General features: G+C 30.1%; 1 protein-coding gene across 1 annotated transcript; it reads left to right on the top strand.

The window, feature by feature from the left end:
- Positions 1-1,460: 1,460 nt before the first annotated feature.
- Positions 1,461-13,609, top strand: Wdr33 (WD repeat domain 33). The gene is made up of 8 exons (XM_075289498.1): positions 1,461-1,761; positions 1,831-2,131; positions 2,203-2,472; positions 5,153-5,304; positions 6,607-6,704; positions 11,731-11,857; positions 11,931-12,164; positions 12,225-13,609. Exons 2-8 carry the CDS (start codon positions 1,850-1,852, stop codon positions 13,453-13,455), a joined length of 2,394 nt encoding a protein of 797 aa, XP_075145613.1. The 5' UTR covers positions 1,461-1,761; positions 1,831-1,849; the 3' UTR covers positions 13,456-13,609.

The raw sequence follows: 13,609 nt of genomic DNA, 5'->3' as shown, positions 1-13,609 counted from the left end.
CGAGTAAGAATAAATAAAATGGTAAAAATTATTCAAATTTTGCCACAAAAATGCTAAATCCATTATAGAAAAATCGATAATTTTTGAAAATATTCAAACAAGCGTTAGAATGCATTAAAAATCAAAAAAATATAAAAATTATTATAAATTAATGTTTCTTGAAGCTCGAGGTCTTTATAAATATTTGTATAATTCTAACAAAAGGTCGACCAAAAATCAAATAAAAAACGAATAAATAAAAATTATTTATTTGGGAAAATATCACACAATTTTTTAATTCACATTCAAAACTCTGAATTCGGATCACACCGTAAGAAGTGATGCAAATTTATTGCAACGGCTGTTGAAACGGTGGACATTCGTTCTATGACGAGTTCCTATTACATTCATCGCTTCTCCGCCAATTTTGCACCACTTCCGGACCCAAAAAGAACATTTTCACTTCTTTTTTGGCGACTCTTTTTTGCAGCATTATTAAGATATTAATTTATGAAAGAATAGTTTTAATCACAATTACTATTTTTAATTAAGATGACTAAACCAGACTAAACAATATAATTAATAAAGGAGCTTTACAGCCTGTTTCTGTATGTCGAATGATCTCTGTGGATCGACTAAAATGGAAACAACCAGCTGAATTTATAACCAAAAAACAGCTGTTTCTATGCATTTCAGTCGATCGATTGAACTCGTTCGACATACAGAAACAGGCTGTTAGTTATTCAACTAAACCATAAGTTCAATCACAGCTCTATTTCATAAATATCAGACTTCAAACATTGCCATCGGCAACTGCTACCACAACACAAGTAATTCGATTGTGCATGAAAGTCTTTAGCGGAACTTTGTGTGGTTGTATATACTTGTTTAATTTTTATAAAAATGTAAAATCGTAAATAGGTTTTCAAATTCTGGGGGGGCTAAATTTTTTCTGGGGGGGTCTAAGCCCCCTCCCCAGAGGCCTTCCTACGCTTATGGGGATTACTAGTATTAGAAATGCTATCCATAACATCCAGAACCCACAATGAAATCAATGGTCACAAAAAACCACTGTCTATAAAAATTTTTCTACAGTTATTTTTGTTCTACTTTGAGCAGTTTTTTTTTCTCGGTTAAGGTGGGTATTAAGTTCGACTTTTTTCACTAAAGTGAAAACTAAAACAGTAAAAAAAGGCATAAAATTATACATATTTGTTGCAGATTTTATTATAACTTGATGGGGAATAGCCCAAAGCAAGTTTTCAAAAAGTTTGTATTCCTTAAAAAGTATTATTAGAGAAAAGTAATCGTGAAAAAATGGCGATTTTAGCGGCTAAACTCGAACTTAATACTCACCTTTACCAATTTATAATAGTGACATCTATATACGACGTTGGAAGTAAAAACACGACATCTATACTTATATGGTCTAGACGCTAAAATAATACTCTTACCAACACTTAATCACGCAAACACTACCCGCTAATCGACGTTTTTATTGAAGAAGAAGAAGCACGAGCATAGTGCAAAAAGACAGCACGCATTGTTTAATTTAGAAAGAAAAGTAAAATTTGGAATAGAAAATTGGAGTGTGTAAATTTAAAAATGTGGTCTTTTGGTCCATCAAGCATTTGGTGAAAGTATAAAGTGAAGTCGAACATTTTTTTTGGATTAGGATTTCACAAAGAAACAGTTGGAAGGTCAAAGTGGCAAGTCAATTTTTCCACAAAGAGAAAGAAAACACGCGTCATAGTAAAAAATCCTAAATCCTTACATAAATTTGTAAGTATCAAAGTAATGTATATATCTCCTAATATAAACTTTATTATTTTGTTTTTTCACCCGCTGTAGACCTTCTTAAACATAAAAAATGGATGTCTCGCAACCCCCGCCACAACTGACAGCTCCCTCACACCTAGCCACGAATATAAGTGTACCTCCGCCCATGCCCGGTTCACATGGTCACTATAGGCCACATTATCACCATAACCATCATGGAAATCCCAATAAACCCTATTTCAAATCTTTTGGTTCGGGTGGTTTTCAAAGACCTCATCAAATGACACAGGATGATTTTGATGGTAAACGTCTGAGAAAAAGTGTTATGCGTAAGACTGTTGATTACAATGCCTCCATAGTAAAGAAATTAGATGTAAGTTGTAAAAACAACTCATTTAAATATTCTCGAATTAGTTCATTTATTGACGGGTTTACATTTTTTAGGCCCGCCTATGGCAACGCGATTCCAGAGATCGCTTTGCCTTACAACCGGAAAGCATATATGTGCCAGAACTTTTACCTCCTTCCAGTTATTTGGATAACCCTTCAAATGCTGTTACCACCAGATTTGTCAAAACTGCCACAAATAAGATGAGATGTCCCATCTTTACTTTGGCTTGGACGCCTGAAGGAAGGCGTTTAGTGACGGGAGCAAGTTCGGGTGAATTTACCTTATGGAATGGCCTGACTTTCAATTTTGAAACTATTCTACAGGTAAGTGATATTTGTTTTTCACCCTGTTCTGGTCATTGCAAGACTTTACCATCATCTAGAAACTTCGGCGAGAAGTTTAAATTATATACGTATGTATTAAAAAACATACGCAAACTTCTCAATAAGATTGGCATCTTTCGGTTAAGGCGAGCATCTGCCAACCATTCAAAATGTTTGGGAAAAATAAGAAAATCCCATAATATTTGGAATGGTACGATATATTTCTTTCATCGTAAATAAAATAGCTACAAGCATATACTTTGAGAGACCTTTACGCCCAATGCACGGATCAATACAAGTAAAATTTTTGAAAATGCATTTTTATTTATGTCGAGAAATTCGGAAAATCGAATTTACTGTAAAGTTGTATAATTGATTTTTCAAAAAAAATTAAAAATTACCTTCTCAAAATTTAGGACAAATAAAATTCGACTTTTTATTTTATTTGCTCGATAAATAAATTAATAAATCTATGGCGAAAGATTCTAATTATCGAGAAGTTGGAAAATGTTGTGCTATAGGGCGTTGGGTGATTAAATAAATGAATAAATAAATAAATATAATCAACGTCCATAGTCATCCATTGCTGCCGAACTAAGGCCACAAAATTGCATAGTAAATTTTATTGTAATTGATCCCCACGATTAGTTCTAATTTTTCATCCATATTTCTTCTTGTCCAGTCTAGCCATAGCATTTTAATGTAGGTCGCACAAAGAGACGACTGTAGTCTTTGACGGAGATAGTCGCTACGTGATAGAGGTTTTTTGAAAGATGTGCAGTACTAAAAGGTGATTTGTTAAGAGCTTGATAACTTTTTTTTTAAAAAAAACGCATAAAATTTGCAAAATCTCATCGGTTCTTTATTTGAAACGTTAGATTGGTCCATGACATTTACTTTTTGAAGATAATTTCATTTAAATGTTGACCGCGGCTGCGTCTTAGGTGGTCCATTCGGAAAGTCCAATTTTGGGCAAATTTTCGAGCATTTCGGCCGGAATAGCCCGAATTTCTTCGGAAATGTTGTCTTCCAAAGCTGGAATAGTTGCTGGCTTATTTCTGTAGACTTTAGACTTGACGTAGCCCCACAAAAAATAGTCTAAAGGCGTCAAATCGCATGATCTTGGTGGCCAACTTACCGGTCCATTTCTTGAGATGAATTGTTCTCCGAAGTTTTCCCTCAAAATGGCCATAGAATCGCGAGCTGTGTGGCATGTAGCGCCATCTTGTTGAAACCACATGTCAACCAAGTTCAGTTCTTCCATTTTTGGCAACAAAAAGTTTGTTAGCATCGAACGATAGCGATCGCCATTCACCGTAACGTTGCGTCCAACAGCATCTTTGAAAAAATACGGTCCAATGATTCCACCAGCGTACAAACCACACCAAACAGTGCATTTTTCGGGATGCATGGGCAGTTCTTGAACGGCTTCTGGTTGCTCTTCACTCCAAATGCGGCAATTTTGCTTATTTACGTAGCCATTCAACCAGAAATGAGCCTCATCGCTGAACAAAATTTGTCGATAAAAAAGCGGATTTTCTGCCAACTTTTCTAGGGCCCATTCACTGAAAATTCGACGTTGTGGCAGATCGTAAGTCTATTCATGATGAAATGTCAAAGCATACTGAGCATCTTTCTCTTTGACACCATGTCTGAAATCCCACGTGATCTGTCAAATACTAATGCATGAAAATCCTAACCTCAAAAGAATCACCCTTTATAAGTATCGGACAGAATTTACACATTTTGTAATATAGTTTTGAATAAAAATAGAAATGGTGAAATATAGAGCTTTTTTTACAGCGCTTCCCAGTGTAGAATTGTGAAACTCCTCCAGGGGCCAATGTATCTCGTTAATTCTCACAAACTCTTGACTTCGAACCAAAAAGCTGTGAATGAAAAGCTTCGATGATAGTCACTTGCACCAGAGATAGCTTAAAACCAATATCGATCTAAAGGAAAATGGCTTTCAAATTAAAAATTGATCTTTAGTGTTGGCCAAATGTCGGCAGAACAAGCATGAAAAATCGGAAATGACCTATTGAAAAAAATTGAATTTTGAAAGTCGACTTTCTGCCACTTTGGAACTGCCTGTTTTATTTTTGAAAATTTGAAAAATATCGACTTTTGATTTTATTCAATACCGACGTAAATGGCGATATGCGACTGTTTACGGCTATTCAGTAAAACCTCATTTCTATTAGAATTCACGTCGTAAAAATTAGATAAACTTTTTTGTTCACTATGAAAAGTCGGTTATGGGGATTTTCATCAGCATAAAAAATGTATCACCCGTGTAAAACAAAAATTAAAACCATTTAGGCGAATTTTAGGATCACGAAAAGTTAACTTTAATTTTTTCCAAGAACATTTTAAAAATTTTCAAAAACTTTAGTCAAAAATATTCTTCAAATTAGAAAGGAATCTTTAAGTCGACTTAGAATCAAATCCTTTGCTAACTTACAAAATATGGTTTTGTAGTTTCCACAAGCGTTATTGGCTTCTCCAAATATTAAATAGGTCGACTTTAAGGAACTCAACTACTTCAAATGTTCTCTCAAATAGTTTCCTATATACGACCTCTATTTCTTGCATTGAATCGGGAAATTGGGAGTACATTCACCCTATCATACAATTAAGTTAATAAAAAATGCATTTTTATTTTTCTTTCTCATTTCAGGCACACGATACATCCGTTCGTACAATGGTGTGGTCGCACAATGACAGTTGGATGGTGACCGGAGATCATGCAGGTTATGTCAAATACTGGCAATCAAATATGAACAATGTGAAAATGTTCCAAGCCCACAAGGAAGCGATTAGGGGAATAAGGTATAGCTTGTCATACATTTTTACTATTCTCATTATTTTGCATTATCTTAAATGTTTAATATCCAAATGAAAAAAAAAATATTTACAACATTTATTAGAGATGAAAACGAACGATCAAATAAATAAAATCGTTTTAGGGTTTTCCTTATAGGCTAGCATATCATAGTAGTTGTAAACAAAAATCATATTCTCTTTAGATCTGGTGATGGTTTGAGCTGAGCTTGTGTTGTGTGCATGTGTTCCTAATAAAAAATAAAGTTTAAGCACTTAAAGCCCACCAAACCAGCCACACCACCAGTTTTTCCAGTATTACAGTATTTCTCTTAGTCTGTAGTCTTCTCATGATAGAGAACAGCAATTAAAAACTGTGATAATTTTTACTGTTTCTATATAATTCAATAAAAAGCCAAAGACTGTTTTTATTTTTTTTAACCCAAAAATATTCATGTTTTTTTCTAAAATAAAAAGAACAATAAAATCAAATATGTTTCATGACAACAAAACCAAACTAAACGTTTTTGATTTTTCACTAAAATTGAAATGCGGTTGGTTTAACTCGGAATGAAGTCTACAAAATTATTACCCCCCATTTCCATAGTATATTCTACAACATCCATGCATCCTTTGGCGGCGTTAAGATACTAAAACATATCCATATTACTTCACACATACACACACTAAAATAACTTAGCTCTGCGTTTCATGGAGGCCGCTCTAAATTTTAATTATTTTTTCAACATTTTGTTTATCTTTCTAATATTAAAACAAAAATCTATTTTATTTTTTGATTTGTAAAACATAAACAATAAAGAACTATCTTCTCAATAAAAAAAAAGTATTAACCACAAACACCATATTTTTTCTAAATGTTTAGGGCTTTTTTTGTTTCATGTAAATAAAGTTTTAATTATTGAACAAAAAGCAAGGCTTTGGCATTTTTATTATTACTCGTAAAAGTCGTTTAAGCAAAAAGTATCCAAAATCAAACAACCAACATACTACAAAACAAACAACTCCTAATTATTTTTCTTAACAATTTTTTCTTAATAAACATTTTATTTCCTTTCTCCACGTTCATGTTATACCGATAATAAAATAAAAATATACCGAAAATATCGTCATTTGGGCTCTGCGACTCCGACCAATTCTACAATAAAAAATTCATATTTCAATTAATTATTTTTTGTATTAAAACAAAATATTAAACATCTTCTCAAATCAACTGAAAACCAATCGATCATCATAATCCATTACTTTAATATGTGGCTCTGCTGTCTCCGGTTCCCCCCGTAACGAATACAGTTTCAGTCCGTCGGATAGTAAATTTGTCAGCTGTAGCGATGATGGCACATTACGTATTTTCGATTTTCTTCGGTGCCAAGAAGAGAAAGTTTTAAGAGGTAAGTACAATTCATTTATGATTCATTCTAGAAATGGGATAGAAGATTTTTAATTGTGTTTTGAGGACGTTATTTTGCATTATTCCGTTGTTACGTGTTTTTAATGTTGAATAGTTTTAGTACAATTCCGGAATATTCTGAATTTTTAAAGGCACATTTATAAAAACAAAAAAAATATGTGGGTCAAATGCATAACAATCGTAGCCAGCTGATATAAAGTTGGCTGTATTTAAAAATTATTGTCTTTTTTTTTAATTTAATCTTGAATATCTCGAAAAGCACAATTAAAATGCCAATTTAACGAATTACAATGTACTACTCTAAATTTTGAGGAAATTTTAATTCATACAAAATTTTACTCCCTTTTTACAAAAAGTATTTGTTAGCTAGTCATTGTATACAATGAAGGCGATCCTAAATACCCCAGCAAAAAAAAAAATTGAGACTTTTTCCAAAGTCACAAATTTAAAAGCACTTCCAAAAACGTTCTTTATTTTAACTTAACACGGGAAGTTCTTTTAATTTAATTTTTTATAAATCGATTTTTATTTATTTTATTTATTTAACTCATTTTACAACCAAGCCGAAATGGCCATATACGGTTACAGGGATACTCAAAATAAAGAATTACATTAAATTTACTTAAAAAAAAATTATAAAAATAATTAGGACTACAATCAAGGACTGCAAAAACTTGACATTATTACACCTTATTACTAAGTATATATCTTACTACTATATGTAGACTACGTTACAAAAACCATTTGATATATAAATATAAAAATTTAGGAATTGATTACTACTCTCAAATGCCTACTAACGCAGGTTATTAACCAATAAGTTTAATTATTTGCAACTAAAAATTTAATATTTAAATAATATATATTTTTATGTTAACAATTTTTAATCCTCGAACTTATATATTTGAGTTATTTTATATTTGATTTCTAATTTTTGTTTTTTATTTAAAAAAACTAACTAGGACTGCATAAACTTGACATATAGTTGCACCTTAATACTAAGTATATATCTTAGGTTAAACAGCGTTGGGAACTACAATATGTAGACTACGTTACAAAAACAATTTGACATATGTATATAAAAAAGCAACAAAAAAAATTAACTGATAATTAGGAATTGATTACTATTCGCAATTTTTCATATTTTTAATGGGTAAATTTAACTTGTTCTGCTTCAAATAGGTTAAAAACGAAGTAAGAATTAATATAATGGTAAACATTATTTAAATTTTGTCGAAAAAAAATGTTAAATCCATTCTAGAAAAATTGGGAATTTTTAATAATATTTGAGGTCAAACGTTTTAAACAAGTTTTAGAATGTATTAAAAATCATAAAAAAAATATAAAAATTAATTATTTGGCAAAATATCACAGAATTTTTTTAATTCGTATTCAAAACACAAATGACACACCTTGATAAATGATGCAAATTCAGTTCAACGGCTGTTGAAATGGCGGACATCCGTCCTATGACAAGCCTATGTTAAATTCATCGTCTCTGCGCCAATTTTGCAACACTTAGGGATTCCTACTTTTTTGGCGATGCATTTTTTGCTGGGACGTAATGTTTTGTAACAACAACTATATGACCAAAAATTTCCAATTAAAAATTTGATTGAATTTGAAAACGCAATCAATTAATAAATTAATTAACTTTTTAATCAAATGAAAGAATAGAGTCAATTAAAATAATATCATTGAAAATTTTTAAATTTTTTAATTAACATTTAATTATCCCAATTAAAATTTTAATTATATTAAAAAATATTTCCAATTAAAAACATATGAAATTTAAAATTTTAAAAATTATAATAATCTATTCTTTATGATTTCTTATTCAATTATGGCTCAAATCTAAAACTAATATTTAAAAGAAAACACAAAATCGTATGAAACCTACAAGAAAATTATTCCAACTAATAGTAAAATAATTATAAATATATAATTGGTTATATTATTTAAAAAATTGAGTCTTTTGGCAAAAATCAATTACATTTTTAATCAAACCCATTAAAAATATCAGTAACATTTTTCCAATTAAATTTAAAAAGTTAAAAATATCACTAGCATTTTTCAAATTAAAATTAAAATTTTAATTGTACTCAAAAATTTTTTCAATTAAAAACTTATTTGGCTCAACAACTTTTTTTACCGAAACAAAAATCAATCACAAAACTTAATAATATCAATTAAATTTTTAATTGGATAAATTAATTTTTAATTGACGTTGGTGATAGATACTATCATTTCTGTGATTGAAGAAATATCAATTAAACATTAATTATGTATGAATTGTATTTTGTGATTGAAGACAAAAACTCAATCACAAAACTTAATATTATCAATTAAATTTTTAATTGGATAAATTGATTTTTAATTGACGTTGGTGATAGATACTATCATTTCTGTGATTGAAGAAATTTCAATTAAACATTATGTATGAATTGTATTTTGTGATTGAAGACAAAAAATATTTTCTTCTGTGTAAATATCAATACGTTTTTGTGTTTTTACCGTGCGGGGAAGGGGAGGTCTTGTTTTTGTAGAAGTGATTGTGGTCACAAAACTTAAATTATTATTTAATTGTCCTCCTTTTTCAATTAATTTATTGATAGATTCCATAAAAAAATTCTTATGATTTTTAGCACTTTCTGATGTGTTTTTTTTTCGATTATAATTATAGTTTTTCTATGGATTTGGATAAAAATTTTATAAAACACAATATATTAATAAAAATATATAAACGAATTATTTAATAACAAAGATTTTAAATTATATTTTTGATTGTAAATATATTTTTTTATTTAATTAAAATATTAATTGGTTTAATTAATATTTTAATTAAAAGGGTAAACTTTTGTATCATTTTCTTAGCTGATATTAATATGTAATTAAAAATATTAATTATGTCAGTTAATTTTTTTTTTTTTTGATTAATTTTTCAACTTCAAACAATTTTTTAATTGGAAATATTTTGGTTATAGTTTCTTCTGTGTAAAAAATAATCCCGAGGCATGAAAAAAACGCCAATTGACTTAATGCTTTATGTGTATACAGAAAAAAAATTTTTTGTCTTCAATCACGAAATTAATTGATCCAATTAATTTTTAATTGAAATGTCTTCAATCACAGAAATTATAGTATCAATCGCCAAATTAAAAAGTTAATCGTCAATTAAAAAGGTTAATTGTTCTAAATAAAAAATTAATTTTTATTGTTGAACCTATTAAATTTTTAATTGAATATATTTTTTTTCATTCAATTAAAATTGTAATTGGAAAATTGTTGGTAATATTTTTTTCTTTGTACCTGAAATAGCGAAAGTTCATTTTAACTAATCTAACATAGGAAAAACTTTGTTTTTGTAAACAATTGTGGTACACACAAAAAAAATTTTTCTGAATCAATCACGAAATTAATTTATCCAATTAATTTTTAATTGAAATGTCTTCAATCACAGAAATGATAGTATCAATTAAAAAATTAATTGAAGGTCAATTAAAAAGTTAATTGATCCAATTGAAAAATTAATTGATACTACTATTTTTGTGACTGATTTTTGTTTCAATTAAAAAAATTTTTGAATCAATTAAATTTTTAATTGAATATTTTTTAAAACTCAATTAAAATTTTTCCAATTAAAATCTTAATTGAGTTTTAAGAAATATTCAATTAAAAATTTAATTGGTTCAACAAATTTTTTAATTGAAACAAAAGTCAATCACACAAATTAATAGTATGAATTAATTTTTTAATTGGTTCAATTAATTTTTTAATTGACCGTACATTAATTTTTTAATTGATATTTCTGTGATTGAAGACATTTCAATTAAAAAATTAATTGGATCAATTAATTACGTGATTGAATCAGAAAAAAAAATTTTTGTGTACATAAATATAGTCAAAATTTCCTCCTTATGGACACTTTCTATTATATTTTTATTTTGGTGATATTTTCTTTTATTTTATTAATATTATTATTTTTTTTTTTAATTTTGATATTATGGGAGTTATTAAATATAAATTTTGTAGTTCTATATAAATCAGATTTGCAATTATAAGAATAAACGTTTTAAAGGACACTCAGGTGAAGAAAGGGGGTTGTCTGTTGCTCCACAGACCGATTTAAGGTTAAGAGATTCCTTTCTCAGAGCCGATTACGATTATCGTTTTGTTTTTGAAACACTCAGACATGTCATAAGAATTTCTGAAAAGAGATAAACCATAGTTGAAGAATTTTTAGTTTTCACCCGAAACTGGGTTATACTCCTTGACTATTTGTATGCATTGTAAGCTGATTAGTTGATTGAGTAATTCCCATTTCCATGAGGTTTCGTTTGAGAAAGGTTAGCTATTCAATGTTTAATCCATACAACGGATCTATATATAATCCTTCCTATATATTAATATATCAGATAGGAATATAACAGTGATGAAAATTTTCCTTTTTTTAACTGTCAATTAAAGCTTGAGTTACATGCAGAATTGCCGTTAATCGATTTAAAGAAATCAGAAATATCAATAAAATCTTCTACAAAAAATGTTTTTCTTTAAAGAAAAATTTCGAAATAGATTTTAGATATCTACACAGAAAAAATTCACGAAAATTTTTCCTATTAAAGTCTTAATTGTGTTTTAAAAAATATTCAATTAAAAATTTAATTGATTCAACAATTTTTTTAATTGAAACAAAAATCAATCAGAAAAATTAATAGCATCAATTAAATTTTTAATTGGATCAATTACTTTTTAAATGAATTTCAATTAATTTATTTATTGATAGTATCATTTCTGTGAATGAAGACATTTCAATTAAAAAATTAATTGGATCAATTAATTTCGTGATTGAATCAGAAAAAAATTTTTTGTGTGTATAGAACCCAAAAAGAAGCTTCCAAAAAATGCATAAAAATCCAACCTCTTGACATTTAAAAAATCCCAATTTAATTTATTTGAATTTCAAATTTTTCTACAGTAAGTGTTAATTAATTTCGTACTTTTTTCAGGTCATGGTGCTGATGTCAAATGTGTTCATTGGCATCCACAAAAGGGTTTAATTGTTTCAGGCAGTAAGGATAATCAACAACCCATAAAATTATGGGATCCAAAAAGTGGAACAGCCCTTGCCACATTGTAAGATCATTATTACCTAAAATCTTGCTGACGTAGAATTTTTAAATGCAACTTCTTTTTCTTTTACTTATAGACATGCTCACAAGTCAACAGTAATGGATTTGAAATGGAATGATAATGGTAATTGGCTGATAACAGCTTCTCGTGATCACTTACTTAAACTTTTCGATATAAGAAACCTAAAAGAAGAAGCTCAAGTTTTTCGTGGACACAAAAAGGAGGCTAGCTCTGTATCATGGCATCCGATACATGAAGGCCTTTTTAGTTCTGGTGGTTCCGATGGTTCAATACTATTTTGGAATGTTGGGTAAGTGTGAAGAAATTTAAAATTTTTAGATTTCCATATCAATTTGAGTAAATTTTATAGAACCGACAAAGAAATTGGTTGCGTTGAAACGGCCCATGACAGCATTGTTTGGACATTGGCCTGGCATCCTTTGGGTCATATTTTGTGTTCCGGTTCAAATGACCATACTATTAAGTTCTGGACACGAAATCGACCGGGCGATTTGATGAGAGACAAATACAATTTGAATACCCTACCAGCTAGTTTGGCAGCTTTGGATGATGGTGAATATGATGATGCCATTATACCTGGCATGGGTCCTGAAGATAAGGTAGAATTTACTGAAAGTTTAACGGCCGATAAAGGTTTCATTCCCGGCCTGGATTTGGATCCTTCGAAGAGTTCTATGCGCGATCAAGAAAAGAAGGTGCCGTATAGTAAGCCTATACCAAGAAACTTTCAAGTCCAATGGGCTGGTCCCCGTAGGCCGGACGATATGGATGACGATTGCTATAGTGTTCGCGATAGACGTCAAGACAATAGCGGTTTAACACCACAACAAGTTAGTGAAAATTGTATAGAAGCCATGTTGGCCAGTGGAGTGCTCACCACAATGGATCCCCAAGCTATTGTGGGTATTTTAGTTTATGGACGTTTCATACGTGTCCATCCGGACTCAAGACTTATGTTGGCTGTACGCCAAGGCCCTGACTATTTGAATAATTACATAGATGCTGGTAAACTAGAAGAGCTTAGAGATGTGGTACCAGCCAGAGATAGATCCAGTTCTATGTCGCCCACCTTAGAAAGTCGTGAAAGTTCTCCGCCCTCAAAGAAAAGCCGTTTTGAGCCGCGACAACATAATCCCCAGGCGGTTTTTGTTAAAGAATTGCTAAGTCTAAAGAAACCATTTCTGCCTTGTTTGCTCAATATGAAATCGTTAGCAACGTCATCAGAGCGTTCAGAATCACCAGAACCTAACAGCAACAACAACAACAATAATAGTAGTAATAACAGCAACAACAATGCGAATTTTCAATCACCAAATAATCAAGGCTCTTGGTCCAATAACAGTAATTCCCCTTGGAATAATGGACCAAATCATAATGGTTTTAACAATGACAAGAATAGTGACATGTATTCCAATCAACAAAACTCCAACTCACACAACAGCAACAACAACAAGAATAACAATAATAACAGTAGTAATAATTCAAATAGACGTAATCGACGTAACCGTGGTGGAAATAACAATGACGGCGGAGGCAGTGGTGGAGCCCGCAATCGTGGTCGCAGCAATCGTCGTTTTTAGATTTTTTTAATTCCGTTTATGAGCTTATTCTGACCTCTGCTACTTATGATTGTTGAGTGTTGTATGAGTTCATTGCTCTCCTTTTAATAAGAATGTCCATTGTTACTAATAAAGTTAGGAATATGTGATCGATGATCTTTGGAAATTGAGATAA

This window comes from Haematobia irritans, chromosome 1 (assembly GCF_050003625.1).
Source record: "Haematobia irritans isolate KBUSLIRL chromosome 1, ASM5000362v1, whole genome shotgun sequence".
Lineage (NCBI taxonomy): Eukaryota > Metazoa > Arthropoda > Insecta > Diptera > Muscidae > Haematobia > Haematobia irritans.
This window is presented reverse-complemented; position numbering and strand designations above follow the sequence as displayed.

Excerpts from the sequence above, each read along its gene's own strand:
- Wdr33 (XM_075289498.1), top strand. The coding sequence starts at position 1,850 with ATGGATGTCTCGCAACCCCCGCCACAACTGACAGCTCCCTCACACCTA. Across the intron at positions 2,132-2,202 it reads CCATAGTAAAGAAATTAGAT|GCCCGCCTATGGCAACGCGA; the intron begins GTAAGTTGTAAA and ends TACATTTTTTAG. Across the intron at positions 11,858-11,930 it reads GGAACAGCCCTTGCCACATT|ACATGCTCACAAGTCAACAG; the intron begins GTAAGATCATTA and ends TTTTACTTATAG.